Raw genomic sequence first — 24054 nt, forward strand, 5'->3', positions numbered from 1 at the left:
TTTCGACTGGAAGAAAAACAAGTTGGTCCATTGAAATATTGAATAGTATAATATCCAGCAGAACAATCTTCAAATAAAATTTTACCTTTGGAATTGCTTTGAGCATGATTCCTTGAACGGTGTTTGGCATTGAAGTCACCAATTATGAACAATTTGGATTTGTTGCGAGTCAGAATTTGAAGATCAGCTCTCAACAAATTCCGTTGCTGCCCATTGTACTGGAAAGGCAAGTAGGCAGCAATAAAAGAGAATTGTCCAAAATTTGTTTCAACAGAAACTCCCAAGGTTTCGAAAACTTTGGCTTCAAACGAAGAATATAATTTATGTTTGATACATCTATTAATGACAATGGCGACCCCCCCACGCACAGGCGCTGTCAAGACGATCATTTCGGTGAATAAAATAATTTGGATCTTTTTTGATGAAAAGACCAGGTTTTAAATATGTTTCAGTTATAATGGCAATGTGCTCATTAGGCTTGCTGACGTTAATCATCTTTCTCTTGCACGCGCACGGAGGGGATAGGATTTATCCTATCCATTCTGTGCGCGTACAAGAGAAAGATGATCAAACGTCAGCAAGCTCTATTATGAACTGATAGGAAGTTGAATAATTCATCTTCCTTACCCTTTGAAGAGCGGGCATTCCAATTTAAAATTTTCAGTCCAATAACAATTTTTTGAGTAAATTTGTCGTCAGAACGAACGTTATTTTCCGTTGAAGAATGGGTATTGTTGGTTGCGCTACGTCGAAACCCGTCGAACCCATCATGCCTCATTGTAACCAACGCTGAAAGCCGACAAAGGCCGCACCCAGCACCTATCTAGGGGATTGTTACCTGGCAGAACGAACAATAGTCTAAGGCAATCCAGATCACGGGACAACGGCTAGATGAAAAGGCACACGTTTGCGGTTGAAAATACAAATTGTGTAGAATTTGATACTATTTTAGTGATAAATACCCCCATTGAATTTGATATTTATAGGCAAACTATTTCCCCTATCAGTCGTAGTGCTTATACTGCAAAGGTACTGGAAAATCAATTATTACAAATATGAAATCTGTAACGTTGTATTGTTTACAGATAATCTAATGAAAGCTCGGTACGGTAGTTGATCATAGGTGTTTATTATTGCTTACGGCCTTATGAATGGTAGGTGTTCGAATTGTTAGAACTTCATGCATTAATTGTTAATATTTTATAGTTAGCAGTTTCATGGAAAATTCCACAGTGCTTGAAATCAAAAATAGTACAAAGTATCGTTAGCTAAAAATTATTGTTCGGAGGTGAGAAACATTATTATATTTAAGAACTGAACATAAAGTTTAAGCACTACGTATTTGCAGACAGATCGATTATACAAATCTAGATACAACGTGTTGTTGAATCTTTGTTGTGTGGTAGCGTATACACTACAGTGAGTATCGATAATTTATCACTAAGGCAAAAGTCTAAACCCTTGTTTCTTCAGGAATTTTGTAATCTATTATTACAATAAAATTACAAAATCAACCACACCTACCGCCCAACATCTTACAAAATTCTGTAAGAAAACTAAGATGTCCAGAAAAGCGGCATCAGTTGGATCTGGAATAGGCTTTGGAAGGTCTAGTCAACCACCAGCAGCAGACGCCAAAGTCAGCGTATCCGAAGATCGTCAGAGTCTACACACCTACGATGCTGTGGTCACCGAAATCGACAACTTGGCTATCGTGGATAACACGAAACGTGGAGCGATGGCTCCGACGAAATCGGTGGCGAGTGCAGAAGGCCACACAGCTATAATAACAGGTGTATCTCCCCATACCACTCAGGTAAATGGTCTCATTGATAATGTTAGGAAGGCTCAACACGTAGGAACCAAGCCTAAACAAGTACCCAAAGCTAATGCAGAGGCAAGTGCTTCTATACCGAAGAACCCTGTTCCGTCGGCGAGGAACGTCATGCAAACGAAATATAACGCGCGTGAACCTCAAACGATTCGTGTACGAATAACTCGGTTTAGTCACTGTGAATTGTGCAACGATCGGGATACCAGCAGAATGGTACAATGCGATGGCTGTGATTTATGGTATCACTTTTCATGTGTGCATGTGACGAGTGGCATAGAAGAATGCAGCTGGATCTGTCCAGCATGTGACGATTTGACTAACAAGGTTACAAGTATTCTCAACGAAGAACAATTTTCTATTCTGACGGCGAATCCACCAGTAGATCCACCCCCTCAACGTACGAACATACAGAAGCCCATCGGACAGACAGGCAGTAGTTGCAGTAATCAACGAAGAATATCGCGGCGATTGCAGCTATTGGAAGAAAAGAAGCGGTTGGATCAGAAGTACCTGGAAGAAAAGTATCGGATACTGGAAGAAGAGGATGGCGATAACGAAACTATATTTAGTGAAGACAACGTTGGATCTATTGAAATGTCCAAAGTGAGAGGATGGTTATATGACACGGTTAGATGCGGAGAAGACTGTGATTCTGGTTTGGTCGAGGCTGAGGGAGAGGCAAATGAATTAGAACGACCCATTGATCAGGAGACCAATTATATTCGGCAAACAGCCCTACGTTCAACATTGCAAGGTTTTCATCCTAATCAACGATCCACGCCTAGAGAGGACGTTTCCAGAATGAATCACGTCAGGAGCGGCGGCATCCATAAAGCTTCAGTTCCGGCCGCAGTTCATGGAGGCATGTTCTATCAACAGTCGACAACAGCTCCAGGCGCTATGCTTCGCCAGCAAACATTTAATGTCGTTAATGGTAACCAGTACCAGCGTGCACCTGAGCCAACAGTACAGTTTCGAAGACCACTGGATAATTTACCTCGACAACAAGACGCACACCGAACAGCCCCTACCTTTGGTACACAGCACCATAACTCAATCTTTCAGTCCGGCCCAGATTTCCAATCTGTTGATGGGAATCAAATGCGGTTTTATGAACCTACTCGTGACGTCGAAGAGAATGTGTGTATCCTGAATCGGAGTCAGCTAGCGGCGCGCCAGGCTGTCTCTAAGGAGCTTCCAGAGTTTTATGGACATGCCGAGGAGTGGCCATTATTCATTTCCATGTATAGCTCTTCTACGCAGATGTGTGGATTTTCTAACGAAGAAAATATGCTTCGCCTTCGGAAATGCCTAAGAGGAAAGGCGCTAGAAGCTGTTCGATGCAAATTACTACATCCATCCAACGTACACAGCGTTATTTCAACCCTCAAAATGTTGTATGGTCGGCCGGAAGCAATCGTCCAGGCGTCAATCAGGAAAATCCGATCATTGCCATCACCACAGGTGGAGAAACTCGACACAGTGGTGAACTTTGCTTTAACAGTCGAAAATTTAGTGGCCACAATCCAAGCATGCGGCATTGAAGATTTTATTTACAATGCATCTTTGAAAACAGAACTGGTAGATCGACTACCGCCAGGATTAAAACTCGATTGGGCGAAGCATTCACGAAATAACCCTGCGCCTAACCTAGTGGATTTCAGTGCGTGGCTGTACTCGATTGCTGAGGATGCAAGTGCAGTTATGCAGACATCAATCTACGTATCGAAGACCCGTGGAACAAAAAATGACGGATTTCTTAACATCCATTCAGACGCAGAGCAAGAGATAACTCTACCAACGCTAGGGACGACACGAGCTCTGGAAGTGTCAAAGCCACCTGTTGGAGAATGCGTGGCCTGCAAGGGTGATTGTTTAACAGTTGCCAAATGTGAAAGATTTTCTGAATTGAGCTTAGATGCCAAGTGGGACCTTGTCCGCGATGCGAAGTTATGTCGTAAATGCCTGCGCAAGCACATCGGCTTCTGCAAGCAGAAAAAACTATGCGGGATTAAGGGCTGTACCTTTTTGCACCATCCACTTTTGCATAGCGAGAAACCAGAGGTAGCGGCTATTGGCAGCTGCAATGTCCATCAAGCACTCACTAGTGAAATCCTGTTCAGAATCGTTCCTGTGATGGTCCATGGTCCATCTAAGACTATACAGACATACGCTTTCATAGACGACGGCTCGGAGCTAACACTGATGGAGGACGGTCTGGCCGACGAACTTGGAATCAATGGTCCGAAAACATCACTCTGTTTGAAGTGGACTGGCGGCACCAAGAGAATAGAAGCAGAATCGCAAATAGTTGATGTAGGAATATCAGCTATCAACAAAACTTCGGTTCCACACAGAATGATTAACGTACATACTATCCAAAATCTGCAGCTTCGTCCTCAAACTTTGGTTTACTCTGAATTGATTCAGCGTTATAAACATCTTGAAGGGTTGCCAATCGAGTCTTACAAAGATGTCTGTCCTCGAATCCTTATTGGTCTAGATCATGCCTCTTTAGGTTACGCAATGAAGGGTCGAGAGGGAAGTCCATTTGAACCCATTGCTGTCAAAACTCGTTTAGGATGGATTATTTATGGTAGTTGCTCTCGTACGCAGCAAAATGTAAACTACGTAAATGTACACTCGATAGAAATTTGCGAGTGTAACAGTGTATCCGACGATAATCTACACAACGCATTAAAAAACTATTTCGCCTTGGATAGTCTCGGAATCTCGAAGCCAGACAGAATTCTACGATCATCTGAGGAGAATCGAGCAATGGAAATACTAAATCAGACATACTACAAGGCAGGTCGTTATGAGTCAAGGTTACTCTGGAAATACGATGACATTCGACTTCCAAATAGCAAAGGGATGGCTCATCGCAGATGGCAGTGTTTGGAACGACGCATGAAGCGAGACAACGCATTTGCCGATATTGTAAGGTCCAAAATGGCAGATTATGTGGACAAAGGATACGTTTGTAGGCTGACGTTAGAAGAACAAAACTCCCAGTATGCTCGTGAGTGGTATTTGCCAGTGTTTCCAGTGACTAATCACAATAAACCTGGAAAGATAAGGCTAGTGTGGGATGCAGCAGCTTCGGCATACGGAGTTTCACTCAATTCATTACTACTCAAGGGCCCCGATCTCTTGACATCGCTACTCACCGTTCTCATTCAGTTCCGTCAGTTTCGGATTGCGATATGCGGAGACATACGGGAGATGTATTTACAAGTTCTGCTCAAACAAGATGTACGGCTGTGTTTTTTCTGGAAGGAGAATGAAGAAGATGAAGTTCCCAGTGTTTACAAAATGCTGGTGTTACCATTTGGCGTATCGTGTGCTCCGAGTATCGCGCAACACGTGAAAAATACGAATGCCAAGCGGTTCGAAAAAGAATATCCAGCGGCTGTCCACGCGATCGTTGATCAACATTATGTGGATGACATGCTTGTAAGTGTTGAAGATGTACCGGAAGCGATAGATCTGGCAAGAGACGTGAAAGCAATCCACGCAGAAGCGGGTTTTGAGATGAGAAACTGGATCTCAAATAACCCAAAGGTTTTTGAAGCAATCGAGGGGCAAAAAACGGAGGAAAAGGATTTGAATATGACAGAAGGATTAGTTACTGAGAAAGTACTTGGTATGTGGTGGAATACGTCCAGTGATTGTTTTGTTTTCAAGATTTCTCCACGTTACGATCAAGAACTGATGTCAGGACAACGAAGACCAACGAAACGTGAAGTATTGAGAACGTTAATGATGATTTTTGATCCGTTGGGGCTTATTGGTCATTTCCTGATGTATTTGAAGGTAGTACTCCAAGAAATCTGGCGTACATCGGTCGGTTGGGACGACATAATTGAAGAAAAGCAATTCGAAATGTGGTTAGAATGGCTAATTGTGCTTCCAAAAGTTGCGAGGGTGGAAATACCAAGATGCTTCAGAATAGCTACGTCAATAGAAGATTCCAACGAAGTTCAGCTGCATGTTTTTGTCGATGCTAGCGAGAAAGGGTTCGCTGCGGTAGCCTATCTCCGATTTCAGGAAAGGCAAACAATCGAAACTGCTTTGGTCGGATCAAAGACGCGTGTTTCACCAATCAAGTTTTTATCAATTCCTCGTTCGGAACTGCAAGCTTGCGTAATTGGAGTTAGGTTCGCTAGCAGCATCGCACTATCACTGTCTATCAAGGTTAACCGACGTTATTTCTGGACGGATTCGAATGATGTCATCTGTTGGTTAAAATCCGACCATCGTAAATATAGTCAATTCGTTGCCTTTCGAGTTAGTGAAATATTGGAAGCATCAGATGTCGGAGAGTGGAATTGGATCCAGACAAAGCAGAACGTCGCTGACGACGGAACAAAGTGGAAACGTGTACCTGACATGAGTAACTCCAGTCGTTGGTTCAATGGACCGGATTTTTTGAAGAAACCCGAAGCGGAATGGCCTGTGAAAAGTCAGACAGTAGATGAAACATTAGAAGAAATACGACCGCACCTGTTAATCCACGTAAAGTCCACAGAATCAGCTATCATGGACTCTCAGAGATTTTCTAAATGGAGAGATTTGCTTCGCCGAACAGCGTATGTGTACCGTTTTATTAGGAATATAAGGACCCCAAAACATGATAGGTCCACCGGAGCATTATCGAATTCAGAGCTGAAGTTATCCGAAAACTATTGGTACAGAGTTGCTCAGCGGAGTGTATTTGCAGATGAAGTAGCAGTTCTATTGGATAAACGGGTTTCCAAAAAATCCACTTTAGCTATTTCCAAATCGAGTTCAATATACTATCTATGCCCCTTTATTGATGAGAACGATATACTCCGTGTTCGTGGAAGGACTGCAGCTTGCTCATTTATCTCTCAAGATGTTGTTCAACCCGTTATTCTTCCGAAGAATCATCACATCACCATCCTCATAGTTTCTCATTATCATCATGTGTACCATCATCAAAATCACAACACGATCATCAACGAACTACGACAGCGTTACAGCATTCCTCACTTGAAGGCCACTTACAATAAGGTCCGCCGTACCTGCCAACGGTGCAAGAATGATTGTGCCCAACCACAACCACCAGCTATGGGTGACTTACCTCAATCTCGTCTAGCTGCGTACGCTCGACCATTCACGTATATGGGGGTGGATTATTTTGGTCCATACATAATTGTCATCGGACGTCGTCATGAGAAGCGATGGGTGTTACTCGCCACTTGTCTTACCACTCGCGCCATACATCTACAAATTGTTCACAGTATGACTACAAATTCGTGTATAATGGCCCTTAGAAATGTTATGTCTAGAAGAGGTGTACCAGCAGTAATATATAGCGACCGAGGCACTAACTTCCAAGGTGCCAGTAAAGAGTTGGAAGATGCTATGGTACACCTGGAACACGAGAAAATCGCAGCCGAATTTTCCACAACCCATACTTCATGGAATTTTATACCTCCAGCTTCACCACATATGGGTGGAGCTTGGGAGCGTCTGGTGAGAACCGTTAAACAGAACCTGGCGAAACTTAAACCAAACAGAACGATATCCCATGAAGTGTTAGAAAATATGCTTACGGAGATAGAGAATGTGGTTAACTCTCGCCCATTAACCAATCTGCCTTTGGACGACGATCAGTCCCCGGTATTGACTCCAAACCATTTTTTATTGGGAACAAGTAACGGTATGCGATCTTGGGTACCATTCAACGACAGTGCCGAAGCTCTTAAAAACTGCTGGAAGCTTTCACAGATCTTGGCCAACCAATTTTGGAAACAGTGGCTTCGGGATTACTTGCCACACATTACCCGTCGAACGAAATGGTTTCAAGATGTAAAGCCTATAACAATCAACGATATAGTCATCATAGTTGATCCGAAATTACCCAGAAACACCTGGGTAAAAGGTCGTATTATTGGGATCAGAAAAGGAGAAGATGGTCAAGTGAGGAGCGCCAGTGTACAGACTTCCAGTGGAATATACGAGCGTCCTGCAGTAAAACTCGCCGTGCTCGACGTAGGCGTTCAAAGCAATGCAGTCCTGGAAGATTGCATTTCGAGGGGGAGTGTTGGTTGCGCTACGTCGAAACCCGTCGAACCCATCATGCCCCATTGTAACCAACGCTGAAAGCCGACAAGGGCCGCACCCAGCACCTATCTAGGGGATTGTTACCTGGCAGAACGAACAATAGTCTAAGGCAATCCAGATCACGGGACAACGGCTAGATGAAAAGGCACACGTTTGCGGTTGAAAATACAAATTGTGTAGAATTTGATACTATTTTAGTTATAAATACCCCCATTGAATTTGATATTTATAGGCAAACTATTTCCCCTATCAGTCGTAGTGCTTATACTGCAAAGGTACTGGAAAATCAATTATTACAAATATGAAATCTGTAACGTTGTATTGTTTACAGATAATCTAATGAAAGCTCGGTACGGTAGTTGATCATAGGTGTTTATTATTGCTTACGGCCTTATGAATGGTAGGTGTTCGAATTGTTAGAACTTCATGCATTAATTGTTAATATTTTATAGTTAGCAGTTTCATGGAAAATTCCACAGTGCTTGAAATCAAAAATAGTACAAAGTATCGTTAGCTAAAAATTATTGTTCGGAGGTGAGAAACATTATTATATTTAAGAACTGAACATAAAGTTTAAGCACTACGTATTTGCAGACAGATCGATTAGACAAATCTAGATACAACGTGTTGTTGAATCTTTGTTGTGTGGTAGCGTATACACTACAGTGAGTATCGATAATTTATCACTAAGGCAAAAGTCTAAACCCTTGTTTCTTCAGGAATTTTGTAATCTATTATTACAATAAAATTACAAAATCAACCACACCTACCGCCCAACAGGTATGAAAATCATTCATCGTCGGTAATTTTCAGAAATGAAATTTTTGCCTGCCTGCAGCGATGCTTGCATAGGTGAGCGTGTTTGAAAAATTAGAATTCGACGAACTGCTCGTTACCCGGTGAGAGGTAGGAGCAAAATTTGTTCGTTGATTGTGATGGGTATGAACTGCTCGACGGGCAAATGATTGCGGATTTTGAGCGTTTGTTGTACGGACAAAATTTCAGCCAATTTGAAGGCGATTTAAGGGCTACGCAAAGACAATTTATGTTTATATGGGATTTTATATGGAAAAACTTTTTTTTAAATATCTTACAAATGTCAAATCGTTGTGAATTCAAACATACATCCCCAACCCCCATTTTTGGGGACATTACAAACAATTCCTGTGGATAACTCATTCATTTTGAGTTCATTTGTCTCTGATAAGTTGAGGCCAATTGCACCATTTTAACCAAATAAAACCTTTACATCAGCTCAAACCAAACGAGCTAACCGCAGCTTTCGTTTATATATATATATATATATATATATATATATATATATATATATATATATATATATATATTCTCTATCTTGTCGGTTACCAAATCCGCGGAGATAGCTATCCAGTGTAAGAGGAGGGGAGTTCGCTATTGTGCAGTAGTGACTCTCGACGTGAGGAATGCTTTCAATAGTGTCAGTTGGGCTGCTATTGCAGATGCGCTCCTGCGTCTTGGAATTCCCGAGTACCTGTACAAGATTCTCGGAAGCTACTTCCAGAATCGAGTACTGGTATACGACACGGAGGCGGGTCGGAAGTGCGTTGACATAACCTCAGGGGTTCCGCAAGGTTCCATACTGGGTCCGGTGTTATGGAACGTCATATACGACGGTGTCTTGAGGTTGAAGTTCCCAGTGGGCGTGGTAATCGTCGGCTTCGCTGACGATATTACGCTGGAGGTCTACGGCGAATCGATCGAAGAGGTGGAGTTGACCCACTCGATCGCAATTGTGGAGGAGTGGATGAGTTCCAGGAAGTTAGAACTGGCTCACCACTGAGGTGGTTGTTGTTAACAACCGAAAGTCGGAGCAACAAGCGGTGATAAGGGCAGGCAACTGCACGGTCACCTCTGAACGCTCCATCAAACTCTTGGGGTTAATGATCGACGATAAGCTCACCTTTGGTAGCCACGTCAATTACGCCTGCAAGCGTGCCTCCACAGCTATAGAGGCATTGTCCCGGATGATGTCCAATAGCTCTGCGGTTTATGCCAGCAAGCGCAAGCTTCTGGCTAGCGTTGCTCTGTCCATACTGAGGTATGGGGGCCAGCTTGGGGCACGGCCCTGCGTATTAACTGCTACAGAACGAAGTTAGAAAGTACGTATAGGCTCATGTGCCTAAGAGTTGCGAGCGCGTACCGTACCGTGTCGCACGATGCACTCTGCGTCATCACCGGTATGATGCCTATTGACATCGTTATCGGTGAAGACATAGAGTGCTTCGAAATGCGCGGCACGAGAGGCATCCGTAGGACTGTCAGGTTGGCCTCAATGGTCAAATGGCAGCGTGCGTGGGACAGTTCCACTAAGGGTAGATGGACACATAGATTTATACCGGAGATAGGTACGTGGGTCAAGAGGCGCCATGGGGAAATAACTTTCTACCTGACCCAGGTCCTTACAGGCCATGGTTGCTTCAGACAGTACCTACACCGGTTCGGACACTCGGCCTCGCCCGGGTGTCCGGTGTGCGCAGGTTTAGAGGAAATGGCGGAACATGTGTTGTTCGTGTGCCAGCGTTTTCGCACAATCCGTGACCACATGCTTGCCACATGTGGTCTGGACACTACCCCGGACAACCTAGTGCGGAGGATGTGTAAAGATGAAGTTGGCTGGAACGCCGTTTTATCGGCTATCGTCCAAATCGTCTCGAAGCTACACAGAAGGTGGCGCGTGGACTCGAGGAATGGCTAGTTCAGGCGCAAATAAGAGGTGGTCCAAGGGTTCGGAGTCGGCTTCATGGATCATACCGGTGCCCTGTGGTCGAACTCGATCCTTTTATCGAACAAGTGGCCGCGTGAAGAACAACATGGCACAATGGGGAAATCCGATTCCAAAGGTGGAAAAAATTGATAACTTTCTTCACGAACAACTTACAGAAGAGATCAAGAGCTTATTCGAAAGAAAATTTTGCAAAGAATTCAGTGAGTGCTGTTTCATGGACGTGGAACGCCTATGTATGTAGTTATAGAGCTCGTTTTGCCCTAATGCCCCATATATCGCGAGTGTCCAAACTATTTGTCATTTTATCTTTAAGACATTATTCTAAAATTGTGTTTATCTCTTCACTGTGGATCCACAGAAGGGCACTAAATATATTTTGTTGGTAAAAGTTGGAAATTTATGGGATTTTGGGGTCAAATAAGCATCAAAGTGCATTTTATGTGCAATTTTCATGTATTCCGTGAAAAATAGTCATATTTACAGATAAGTGTTGATATTATTGTCTCAAAGTGTTGAACAGATATTGACAAATGTTTGCCGAACAAAAATTAATGAAATAAATCGTTTCACAAATGTTTTATTTGGTTATTTATTGAGTAAAAAACTATTTTTTAAAACTTTTAAATAGCTCCGATGCCAAACATTACCAAACAATACCCGATAGCACAAATAGACAAGAATAGTCATATGTTATGAGTCTTGATGTGATCATAGATAGGAGGTGATGGAAGATACTCTTTTTTCTTACCTTTTTGCCCAAATTCCCCTATGAAATAATTTAGCTCAATGATTCTGAGCAAGGAAATGATGTAGTAATGTTAATTTAATTGATATTTTCCAATGATATAATGAAAATAACAAATAATCATATAATTCATTAAAAATATTGAATTATAAGGGATTTAGGGGTCATACAGCTCATTTAATGTTATTTTTTATACAAAATAGGATAACTTTTCTCACGAGCGACTCACAGATAAGGTTAAGGGCTTATTCGAAAGCGAATTTTCCAAGAAATTCAGTGAGTGATGTTTTATAGACATGAGACACCTCTGTATGTAGTTATTGAGCTGGTTATGCCCCAATGTCGCATACATCAAATTTTTTCATATTTTGGTACTTTTATCTTTTAAAAATTACACTGAAATTCTGTTTTCCTCTTCGTTAATATTCAGATATTTACAGATAATAGTTTATATTATTGTCATAATTTTTTTTAACAGAAATTGATACCATAAAAAAAAACAAATATCCATATATTACATTTTAAATGGATTTTTAAGACATTTTGAGGAAAGGTAAAAAAATTCATTAATTATGTATTAAAAAAAAGTTTCTGAGCCCTGATCCCTTGGATTTTTTTCCAATGCAATCTACGAATATTTGTTATTTTTATAGCTTCATTGACAAATAATAATTGAATCAATGTTTCTCCATCATTTCTTAACCCAGAATCATTGGGTGAGACGTCATGAGAAAAGAATATTTCCTATTTATTCCTATCTATTATATTTACTCTTATCAAGTTGTGCAAACGGGTATGGTTTGGGAATGATTGGCATCGGCACTTTTCAGAAGCATTTAAAAAATCTGGATTTACCCAATAAATAAAAAAACACTTGCGAAATGATTTACTTCATTAGTAATTGTTTCGCAAACATTTATCAATGTCTGTAGAACATTTTGGGAGAATAATAATAATATTTTTATTATTATTTACAGAATACATGAAAAATTCACGTAAAGTGCAATTTAATACTTATTTGACCTTAATAATACCTTTTTAATACTTATTTGATCCTTTAAATTTTCAACTTTTACCAGCAAAGCATGTATAGTGCTTTTCTATGGAACTATAATGAAGAGGAAAACACATCTTTAGTACAATACTTGGAAGATAAAAGCACGAAAAATACGATAAACTGTGATGTATGGGACATTGTGGCAAAACTAGCTTAATAACTACATACAGAAGTGTCTCACGTCTATAAAACATCTCTCACTGAATTTCTTGGAAAACTCCCTTTCGAATAAGCCCTTAATCTTCTATGTGCGTCGTCCGTGAAAAATGTTATACTATTTTGAATAAAAAATTACATTAAATAAGCTGTATGACCCCTAAATCCCCTATAATTCAATATTTTCAATGAATTATATGATTATTTGTTATTTTCATTATATCATTGGAAAATATGAAATAAATTAACATTACTACATTATTTCCTTGCTCAGAATCATTGAGCTATATTATTTCATAGGGGAATTTGGGCAAAAAGGTAAGAAAAAAGAGTATCTCCCATCACCTCCTATCTATGATCACATCAAGACTCATAACATATGACTATTCTTGTCTAGTTGTGCTATCGGGTATGGTTTGGAAATGTTTGGCATCGGTGCTATTCAAAAGTTTTTAAAAATCGTTTTTTACTCAATAAATAATCAAATAAAACATTTGTGAAACGATTTATTTCATTAATTTTTGTTCGGCAAACATTTGTCAATATCTGTTCAACACTTTGAGACAATAATATCAACACTTATCTGTAAATATTACTATTTTTTACAGAATACATAAAAATTGCACATAAAATGCACTTTGATGCTTATTTGACCCCAAAATCCCTTAAATTTCCAACTTTTACCAACCAAATATATTTAGTGCCCTTCTGTGGATCCACAGTGAAGAGATAAACACAATTTTTGAACAATGTCTTAAAGATAAAATGACAAATAGTTTGGAAACTCGCGATATATGGGGCATTAGGGCAAAACGAGCTCGATAACTACATACAGAAGCGTTCCACGTCCATGAAACAGCACTCACTGAATTCTTTGCAAAATTCCCTTTCGAATAAGCTCTTGATCTCTTCTGTAAGTTGTTCGTGAAGAAAGTTATCAATTTTTTCCACCTTTGAAATCGGATTTCCCCATTGTGCATGGTATCGTCGCTTTCGCGGCGTCGGTCAACTGGGTGGGTTCCGAGCCCGAGGACGGAAAGTGGTCCTCGTCAAGGCTGGGGCAGGCGTAGGCACCGCGTTGGCAAGTCCCTCTGTGTGCTGGCGAATAGGCCCTGTCGCAGAGAGGTCAATTTGGGGTGCACGCGGCATCATCATTCTTGATACCAGTCGTGCAGAGGGAAGCAGGCGCGAAGTTGACCCTTCCCACCTTCCGAGGACATAGGGCGTGGTAAGGCCACCTGGAAGGGATGAAGGGACGACGATGGGCTTGGCGGCAATGGAAACGGTTTAGCGGGTCGGGGATGCAGTCCTGCCTCCAACCTCCAACCTCCTCCAACCCAGGATGTCTGTTGAGCAGATTCCCCCTCCATTGCTTAGGAAGAAGAAAAAAAAGAAAAAAAACATACACATAGACATCACCTCAATTCGTCGAGCTGAGTCGATCGGTATATAACACTATGGGTCTCCGGGCCTTCCATAAAAAGTTTGTTTTTGGAGCGATCATATAGCCTTTACGTAAACTTAGTATACGAGAAAGGCAAAAAAATATTGAACAAAATTCTTTTTGATTTCATGTAAAAGTATTCCGATTTGATTGATGTTTGACAAAATTAGTGCGGTTTTAAAACTGATTTTCCTTAAAATCTCAAAGGTGCAGCCGAATCGGTTGGTATGGAAAGGTGACGTTTAACTACGTGGCTATGTGTATTGGATATTATTTATAATTATAGTTTCTAAATCTTTGATGCATTGAAATAGGTCCATTAGTCTAAGTTAAGCTAAGCTAAGCTTTGATACATTGAAATAGGTCTATCATATTTTCGTTACCCCGATATAGAAAGTACAGACGTAGGCCTACGTCAAAATATTCTTTTAAAGCCTCATATAACCATCATTTGGAGCTGATTTCAAGAAACAAGTTTCCATAAATTTGATGCTGTAGAAATTGATTACAATAGATTGTAAATCAGATTAAAATTGCAACAGATATGATTATTTTTATGAAAGTCTTAACCTGCAGGCAGATTCAAGATTTTTTTTTTAAATCTTAATAAATAGAGAGCTAGTTTCAGCTTAGCTTTAGCTTTAGCTTAGCTTTAGCTTAGCTTTAGCTTAGCTTTAGCTTAGCTATAGCTTAGCTTTAGCTTAGCTTTAGCTTAGCTTTAGCTTAGCTTTAGCTTAGCTTTAGCTTAGCTTTAGCTTAGCTATAGCTTAGCTTTAGCTTAGCTATAGCTTAGCTTTAGCTTAGCTTTAGCTTAGCTTTAGCTTAGCTTTAGCTTAGCTTTAGCTTAGCTTAGCTTTAGCTTAGCTTTAGCTTAGCTTTAGCTTAGCTTAGCTAGCTTTAGCTTAGCTTTAGCTTAGCTTAGCTTTAGCGAACAGCTTAGCAGCTAGCTTTAGCTCCAGGCTGAGCAGGCTGAGCTGCTGAGCTGAGCCCAGGCTGAGGCCAGGCTGAGCCCCAGGCTGTTCCAGCAGGCTGAGCCCAGGCACTGTGAGCCCTGGGCACCTGAGCCCAGGCTGAGCCACCAGCTGAGGCTGAGCAGGCTGAGCCAGCTGTTCAGCTGAGCTGTTCCCACCAGGCTGTTCCCAGGCAGGCTCCCCAGGCTGAGCCCAGGCACTGTTCAGCTGCTGAGCAGGCTGTTCCCACCAGCCCCACCTGAGCTGAGCTGCCCTGTTCCTGGGCTGTTCAGGCTGACCCCAGGCTCCCAGGCTGTTCAGCTGCACCCCACCTCCACTGCCCACCAGCCCCACTGGCCCACCAGCTGTTCAGGCTGGGCTCACTGCAGCTTACCTGTTCCCAGCTCAGCCCCACCTCCAGCCCACTGTTCCAGGCTCCCAGCTCACCCCAGCTTTCAGCCCAGCTTTAAACAGCCTCCAGCTCAGCCCAGCTTTAGCCCCTGTTAACCAGCTTTAGCTGCAGCTTAACAGCTTAGCTGCTTAGCTTTAAGCTGCCAGCCCAGCTTTAGCTTAGCTTTAGCTTAGCTTTAACAGCTTTAGCTTAGCAGCTTTAGCTTAGCTTTAGCTTAGCTTTAAGCTTAGCTTTAGCTTAGCTTTAGCTTAGCTTTAGCTTAGCTTAGCTTTAGCTTAGCTTTAGCTTAGCTTTAGCTTAGCTTTAGCTTAGCTTTAGCTTAGCTTTAGCTTAGCTTTAGCTTAGCTTTAGCTTAGCTTTAGCTTAGCTTTAGCTTAGCTTTAGCACAGCTTTAGCTTAGCTTTAGCTTAGCTTTAGCTTAGCTTTAGCTTAGCTTTAGCTTAGCTTTAGCTTAGCTTTAGCTTAGCTTTAGCTTATTGATGATACATTTTTCTCGGTGCTCCCCTGACCATTATTAACAAAAAATCTCCATCAAAACTTATACCTGGAGTTGAATTCTTGAACTATATTGCATCTCTGAGTGAAATTTGAAAAACGTATAAGGTACCCGGGGCAAGTGAAAATACGGGGTAAGTGGGTACTATGGCTGCCGATTAGTCGATGAACGTTTTTAATGGTAACAATGTTCTAGAAAGATGACGCAGAACTATCAACGAATTCACCCGTCATAAAAATATTTGGAATCAAAACCATTTACGACACCACACTAATGCTATTGCTTGATCATAAATTTAAACTACCGGGAAAATCTATTACTTTTATTTTAATTCAATGTATATCCAAGAAAACAGTCGTTTCTAAATTTATAATTGATGTGGACAGTGAATATTTTGAGCAATTAAATAATTGTGTGACATCAAAAACGATTTACAAGTTTTAATTAAAGTTAAAATCTGCATTCTTCAATTGCCCTTGTGTTTTAACATACATGGGGCAAGTGGGACATATTTGAACAACATTTCGAAAGAGTCTTTTTAACTGTTTTTAGATAGTTTTCTAGTGAAAAATAACTTCGACACTCATATATCTTATGAACCTGAATCAGATTCAGTTGATACCGTAGATTTGTTGTTAAGAAGTATTGTACAGTTGATTACCAAATGTGAATTTTACATTCTGAAAATTATCTCCCTCATGAAAAAGCAATGGTTATAACTACCTATGCGATATTTTCCCGTTTACAATGCAAATAATTTATTTATTTTACAATAAGTCAACAAGTTTTGTCTTGTGTTTTTCAAACTTCGCATCAGATTTATAGATTTTCAGATAAATGAATTGCTTTAGACATAAATTGGCAATTTCGTTCTATTACAAATTTACAATACTGCGCATCGCCTGAATAAAAACGTTCCTTTTGAAGTACTGATTTATGTAATAATTTGTGTTCAAAACAGAGAAATATTCATTCGAAAAGTGAACAAAGATATGCTTTTGCTTATCCTTTCTACATAAAACATTTGGTACAAAAGTAAGCTAATGGAAAGCAAGACAAAAGCCAACTAAAAAGAAAACCGACTGTTGTCTTGTTTTCATATGTGCTAACATTATAATCCCTTTCTTGTTGTAAAAACAAAAGTCCGAGAAGTAATAAACCTCTATCCATGATTTGAAAATATCACAACTTAGAAATAATATGAACATCATATCTACATTCCTCAAATTAGTTTCGTTCGACAGTATAAAACAGAATAGGTCCCACTTGCCCCGTTTGAAGGGGTAATGGCCTTCTCTAATTACACTGGCTTCGACTGTCTCCCGTAGGTAAAATTGTATTTGAGAATCGCTAATAAATTCATTATTGTTCTAACCATACATGACCAACACATTATTTGTTCTTGGTAACATGGGTCCCAAAGCTCCACTACATGGCGACACGTGAGCAAGTGACCGAATACGGCAGTTATTAAAGGTGAAAAAACATATCAAAAGTGATCACAGCAGTGTGTCGAAAAAGAACTTGAGTGTGGATCGTTAGTGTCGAAGACCAGTGAGCCGGCGGGGTCCGACGCCCCGTCGGCCACTATAAATTGTAGACAGCAAAGTCTACGAAGCAAGAAAAAAGCTTCCTTTCACGTGCTGGTGATCGTGATTCGTGTGTGCAGTAGAAAAAGTATAATCTGGGTGGAAAGCAGCTTGCAAATCAGTTTGGCGAATTCCACCTATTTCAGCGATTTAAATTTATTATAATGGTAGTGTAATCAAATAGACCGCAGAAGATAAAAACTATCGGAAATGTTAAGCTGAAAAACGGAAAACAGACATTGAAGATCGCGCGTTTAGTGGAAAATACATTAATAATTGTTACCAAAGATGGCATATGAAGTCGTCCCCGTGGTGATTGATCTATAAAGGGCTAAACGGCAACCTGGAGCGGCCCCAACAAAGGGCTATCCGGAAACCTGGAGCGGCCCCAACAGCGAGTGAGTGCATGCATCGATGATATTTTAATTAAGTGCTGAGGAAGGAATTTTAATTAAGTGCTGTGTACAGTGCAAAATGGTTTCGGGTTCACCGGATTCGCTGGCGCTGGACACACGCAAGACACAAGTGCATTCGCGACGAAATATGGTTCACCTGTGAATACTCTGATTGAGTGTCGGCGTCGCGGGGAGACGTCCAGCTGCCGGCGGAAGAATGAGTTACAGCACGCGAGGAAGACTCGTGAAACCTGCGAGCATCCTTGGAGAAAGTTTCTCGTAACTTCGACTTCGTTAGGATACCAAACGCGTAATTTTGATAGATATGATAAGTATGTCTTCTTCTATCTTCTAACCGTCGTGTGATATTTTTATTAGATGAAAAAATGCCTTCAAATGCTATTTGCCTAAAAATAACAAAATCAGTAAAACAATAATTCAAAATACTGTTGAAATATTCTGTTCTTTCTTTGGAAGTTATCAATAATTTACTAAATTAATGATTTCGTGTGTGTTACTTCTACGTGAAGTTAAACGATTTACAATGATATGGAAATGCTAATATCATCTTCCAAACTTGGACGTACATGTTCATGATAGAATTAGAGGCGAAAATATAGAATTGATAGTTCCGTTAGGATACGGCAGGCATGAAGAATATTTTTATAGAAGTCGATTTGAAAGCGAGCGGAGGGCAATATTTGTGATGGCACATATCAATTCAGGGGGGGGGGCATCCATCAATTCAGCTGTTATTGGTCGACGGTACAGCATCAGCAGTGCCTTTCTCTGCTTTGTTCTCTCCGTCCGAGGCAGCCAAGTTGGTTGCGACGAGACGGACGCAATGAGAAAACAGAACTGTGCAATAAAAATCCTATTCGACTAAATGCTGATGTCATATTAGAAATTTGGAGACAGTACTCGTCGATAGAAAATCCTTCCGCACACGATGGCATATGAGCAAGTCAAACCACCTTCCTTTTGCCAGTGAAGATATATCAGCTTCCACACTGATATTCTTCCCTCCCCCTTCATACGGGAGCTTGGCAGAAGGAAGGTCGTGTGATATGTGCCATCACAAATATTGCCCTCCGCTCGCTTTCAAATCGACTTCTATAAAAATATTCTTCATGCCTGCCGTATCCTAACGGAACTATCAATTCTATACTTTCGCCTCTAATTCTATCATGAACATGTACGTCCAAGTTTGGAAGATGATATTAGTATTTCCATATCATTAATAATTTACTATTTCATCATTTTCATAGTTTTTTTTTTATTAAATGCACACTTTCAAAATTTAATTTTTCTTGGATCTTTATCCCCAACATTTCTAAAATAAATTTAGCTGAAAAGAAAGTCTGCTAAAAAAATCGTATATATATTTTTATTTTCATTATAAAAAAAATGGGTTTAGTGCACTTATAAAAATCTACACTTTTGAGTAAAGACGTATTCGTACATTTTATCAATTGCAAAAATACTGTTTCTATTTAGATTTGACGATGCTGTGAATGCTGTGAATTGATTTCATCTGCTACCAATTATTCACCAATATTGTTATTCCAGATCCTATTATCCCTGTTTTGAATATCAATAATAAAACAACGTGTCTTATAAAAACGGAAAGTCCAATTTTCAAAAAAGCTATTCTATCCATACTAAGAGAATTTGCTAGTGTGTACTTAAAAATGGTGATCAAACTATCATGAATATAATAGCCCTGTTTGTCTATCCGGTGACTAGCCAACCAGACGCAGCACGCGGGGAAATTCTCTAAAAAAATAAATTATTTGACACTTCAATTCTTTTTACTATCAGATGCAGAAAACAAAATCAGTGATAACCAGACACAGCATTTGATGAAAAAAATCACAGACAACAGACGTTGAAAATTTTGATTTTTTTAATGCAGAAAATAATCTAAACACTTGCCATGGGCGCTACTGCGTTCACAAATAAACTAGTACTATAATATTTTAAAACAGACCAGGCATAAGCAATGTATAATTTCCCGACCTGAAATAGCATATATTTTCTCATCTTGTATTTTCATTTGTTTTCAAAATGTGTAAACTTTTCACACTCCTAATTTTTATTTTCACCTTTACATTTTACCCTGGTAAAACGTGGTAAAAACAGATTGTTTTTCCTTTTTTGTAATTTCTTCTTTCAACTTCTTGCTACGCAGTCTTTAAGAATTGGAACAAGATTTTTATTTGTCCAACGTTTCGACATGGTGTTGATGTCTTCTTGTGGGCAAAAATAATATGTTTGTATTTCTCATAAAATATAACTAAAATAAAATAATGAAATAATAAATATGCAACGCAAAAAAAATATAAATTGAATAAAACATAACACGTATGGAAAATATTTACTATAATCCAAAACCAAAACAAAAAAAATACACAGGGTAACTGTTCTTCATCTCATAGCTCCCATGTTGCAAATATTTAGCAAAAAGAAGTTATTTAGATAACTAATTGTTTCCTTATACTCCCTTATAATCTTTTACACATTATTACATAGGTTCGCAGCACTTGGCTGAAACATCTTTTTATAATAATGTTTATTTTAGTGATTTTTTCTTTCTAATAATAAATTCATCACGTAATGAATCACTTTTAAAAATAAATGTATTTCTAAATACGTTTCACTACACCTTTCCCTTTGATTTTTTTTAAAGTTAGGTAAATAGTTATTACTTATTACTGTTATAAATTATACCTTTAAATTAAAGTAACAAAACCCTTCCAATATATATATATATATATATATATATATATAATGCTTTATTGTTTTACTAAACAATTTTGTCATAAAGATAATTTTTAATAATTTTTCATTAGCATTGCAGTGATAAAAAAATTAAAAAAACATTGGACAAAATCTTTTAATTTAAAATGGGATAAATTAGTATTCATCTCATAAACATTCAAATCAAATTCTTGACTACAAAAATTATCTACAATACTCTACAAATGATTTGTTTATCGGCTTTATCGATCATTTCTACTCATTTCATTTCTACTGGTAGTGATTGGATTCATCATAACTCTAAACAAAATTAATAAGAAAAATCTCAATTTCAGTAAAATAAAGATAAAATTATTTTAGCGTTTTCCCTTCTTCCTTAAAAATGTTCCTTAAAAGACTAATAAAAACCTTCAATTTAATTCTTTTGCTTTTGCATAATATCACATTATCGCTCAAAATTTGAATCATTTTTTTGTCAGCAGATCAAAAAAAAATATACGAGAAAGACAAAAATAGTTTCAAACAAAACATGATAAGTGTACTAAGTACATTTGCGAGAGCTACCATTCTAAATTTAAATTTCAATCAAACTTTAATACTAAAAAAATAACAAGAGAAATTGTTAAACTGAACAACAGCGAAAGTAAATAACTTAAAGGAAAAGGATAAAACAAGCTCCAGGTATTAATTTTGATGGAGATTTCTTTTGCTATAAACATTCAGAGAAACATTCTAGCTGCTATACCGTGCACATATTTCCACAATTCTGGGATTGAGGAAGCTACCAGCAACAGAAGACTAGCTTTGTTAGCAAAACCTTCCGATATTTGGGTCAATCTCCGTGGTTTTTGTGCTGTTTCTTCCTCTGTAGACGCTCTGCTGTTGCTTCTTCTCCTTAAATTTTCGGATAACTTGTCGTCTTTACAACCTTTTTCCAATTCCGTCACTCGACTGATATGGGCCTCTAAACGGTTCAGCGTGGTACCATCGAGTGTCTGACTGCCCAGACAAAGTGTTTGCAGATGGCTTAGTTGTTCCGGAAAGGGGCTAAACGACTTCAGAGGATTGTTGTTCAAGTTGAGGTATTTCAGTCGTGGCATGTGACGCAGTCCGCCGGCTTCAACGATTTCTATGGCGTTGTGTTCAAGATTCAACTCTAGTAGCTTTGGCAACAAAGCAAAGGTCTTATTATTCAATAGTGTGAATCCACAGAATGCACAACTCAAGTAACGCAACGACCTGCTTAGAATAAAATTTTTGTTGTAGCTAGCCAAGTTTCTGTTCCCATCTAGTTTGAGGGTCTCCAAGTTATCGAGGTGCTGAAATGCAGTGAGGGATACAAACTCCAGCTCATTGTTCGATAAGTTAATGAAGGTTACTGCTGGATTGTTTATGAAAAATGATTCATGCAGAGCCTTAATATTGTTTTCTTGAAGATATATGATTTTCAAGCTAGGTAGTTTCGCAAATGAGGTGTCGTATAAAGCAGTTATAGAGCAGTTTTGCATGGATAAAACTTCTAATGAATTACTTATTAGAAAAATCTGCGCTTCTCTTAAATTAAACCTATGATTATTGTCAAATAACAATTGCTTCGCAGTGCGATAGTCGACGAGGTAATCCAGTTCGATGAAAACGATGTCCTTGTTGGATAAGTCTATGATTCCATTGTTGGTAACAGGGTGATCGGGTTTCTTTCTGTAAACTGCACGTCCGTGTTCACTCGGCAGGAGGTACTCAAATTGATGAAAGAAATCCTTGTCGGAGTAGCAGTCCTTGCGTAGATGTCTTATTTTATACATCAAAGTCACCTCTTGTGTATGTGCGTATGGTTGCAACAAGTTTTGGTCAATGCACAGCTGTTCCAATTTTGGCAATTTTATGAGAAGCTCAGGAATCTTTCTGATTTCATTATCATCCAATAGTATTGTTTTGAAGTTCTGGCCTTCCAGTAGTTGTAGCTCTTCCAGATGAGTAATTCGATTTCCTCGAACATTCAGGGACTCCAGAGCTGGAAGATTTTCAGTGTATATAACTCCTTCTATTGAACAGTTTTGAACGCTCAGTCGTTTCAGTGATCCGGATGTTATGTATAAAAACTTCAACTGACGGTTACCATCGAGTATCAGGGATTTCATATGGCTAAGGAAATCTATTGCGTCATTGTTAATTTGCTCGATTGGATTATTCTTCAGTGAGATCTCCGAAATCCTGGGCATGCCGGCAAACGTGTTTCGATCCAGATAGAAGGTGTTGCAATTGTCGCAATGGAAAATCGATATGCTTTCACTTCTCAGCTTTACTTGATTAAGATCCAGTTTGACGTTTAGACTTAAGTCTAATATTGAAAGAGAGTCTATGTGTCGTAGGTTGCTTTCTTCGTTAAAGGCGATCAGTTCGTTGTCAGCCAACACGATTTTGTCCAACCGGGAGTTGTGGGCAAATGAATCGGGGTGGATGTATTCGAGAGAATTTTTTCTCAACTCTAGCGACGTTAGATGGGGCAATTTCGACAGCGATGACTTATAGATGGAGTGTACTCCACAACTATTGCATATGTATGAGGACAATTCGTCGTGTGAAAGCAAAACTTGATTTTTGGGAAATTCAAACTCTGTCTGGTTGCTCATGTCCAGTTCGCGAAGGTTTGGATATTTGGCATACATTGTTTCGTCTGTAATGGGGTTGTCCGTTTTGATGCTTTCTATGATGTTGTATGACGAGGTGTTTCTCAACATGAAAATACCAATGATGGCCAATATTGAAGGAGGACGCATCATCTGAAAATAATAAAAAGAACAAATGATAATCTTCTCCAGTAAAATGTAAGTGATTGTTTTTATCAAAACAAGTCATCTCAGCCGGGATATTTGATCAACGATTATTTTCACTGAAAAACACGGACTGTGATGCTTATCCTTTTTAATTCAGTAATGTCTGCATGTGTTTAAATAAGGGAAGATCTATTGATTATGTAACACAAAACCCGACCATTTCCTCCTTATGTCACACTTTCTGTATGAAGCATCCACAATTGTTGTATGGTTCGTCAGACTTCTCTCAAGCCCTCCCGCCCCTCAAAGCGTTACGTTATTTATGGATGTTTTCTAAGTTTTTTTAGGGGCAGCAGGGACTATGTCCAAGGACTTGACGATCCCTCTCCAGGCCATCTGCGAGTTGTGGCGCCTGCCTAGGATGTGGTGAGGTTTGACAGTGGGCCCTGTTAAATCTCTATAAAAAGCTGCATGTATCCGAAAGTAGGCTCCGCCAAAGCGATTGTGTGCCGATCAAAGCGCACAAGCCCAAGTCCTGGTGTTAGGTGGGACGCTAAACAGCCCGGACACGACGGCCCTCCGAAG

General features: G+C 39.5%; 1 protein-coding gene across 2 annotated transcripts in view; it reads right to left on the reverse strand.

The window, feature by feature from the left end:
* Positions 1-20734: 20734 nt before the first annotated feature.
* The window catches only part of LOC134208652 (protein artichoke-like), a 181347-nt gene continuing 178027 nt past the window's right edge, over positions 20735-24054 (reverse strand). For both annotated transcript variants that reach the window (XM_062684416.1, XM_062684417.1), the window contains exon 2: positions 20735-23475. In XM_062684416.1, coding sequence (XP_062540400.1) covers positions 21415-23475 — 2061 coding nt within the window. In that variant the 3' untranslated portion in view covers positions 20735-21414. The remainder of the gene's footprint in view (positions 23476-24054) is intronic.

The sequence above is a fragment of the Armigeres subalbatus genome, chromosome 2 (assembly GCF_024139115.2).
Source record: "Armigeres subalbatus isolate Guangzhou_Male chromosome 2, GZ_Asu_2, whole genome shotgun sequence".
Lineage (NCBI taxonomy): Eukaryota > Metazoa > Arthropoda > Insecta > Diptera > Culicidae > Armigeres > Armigeres subalbatus.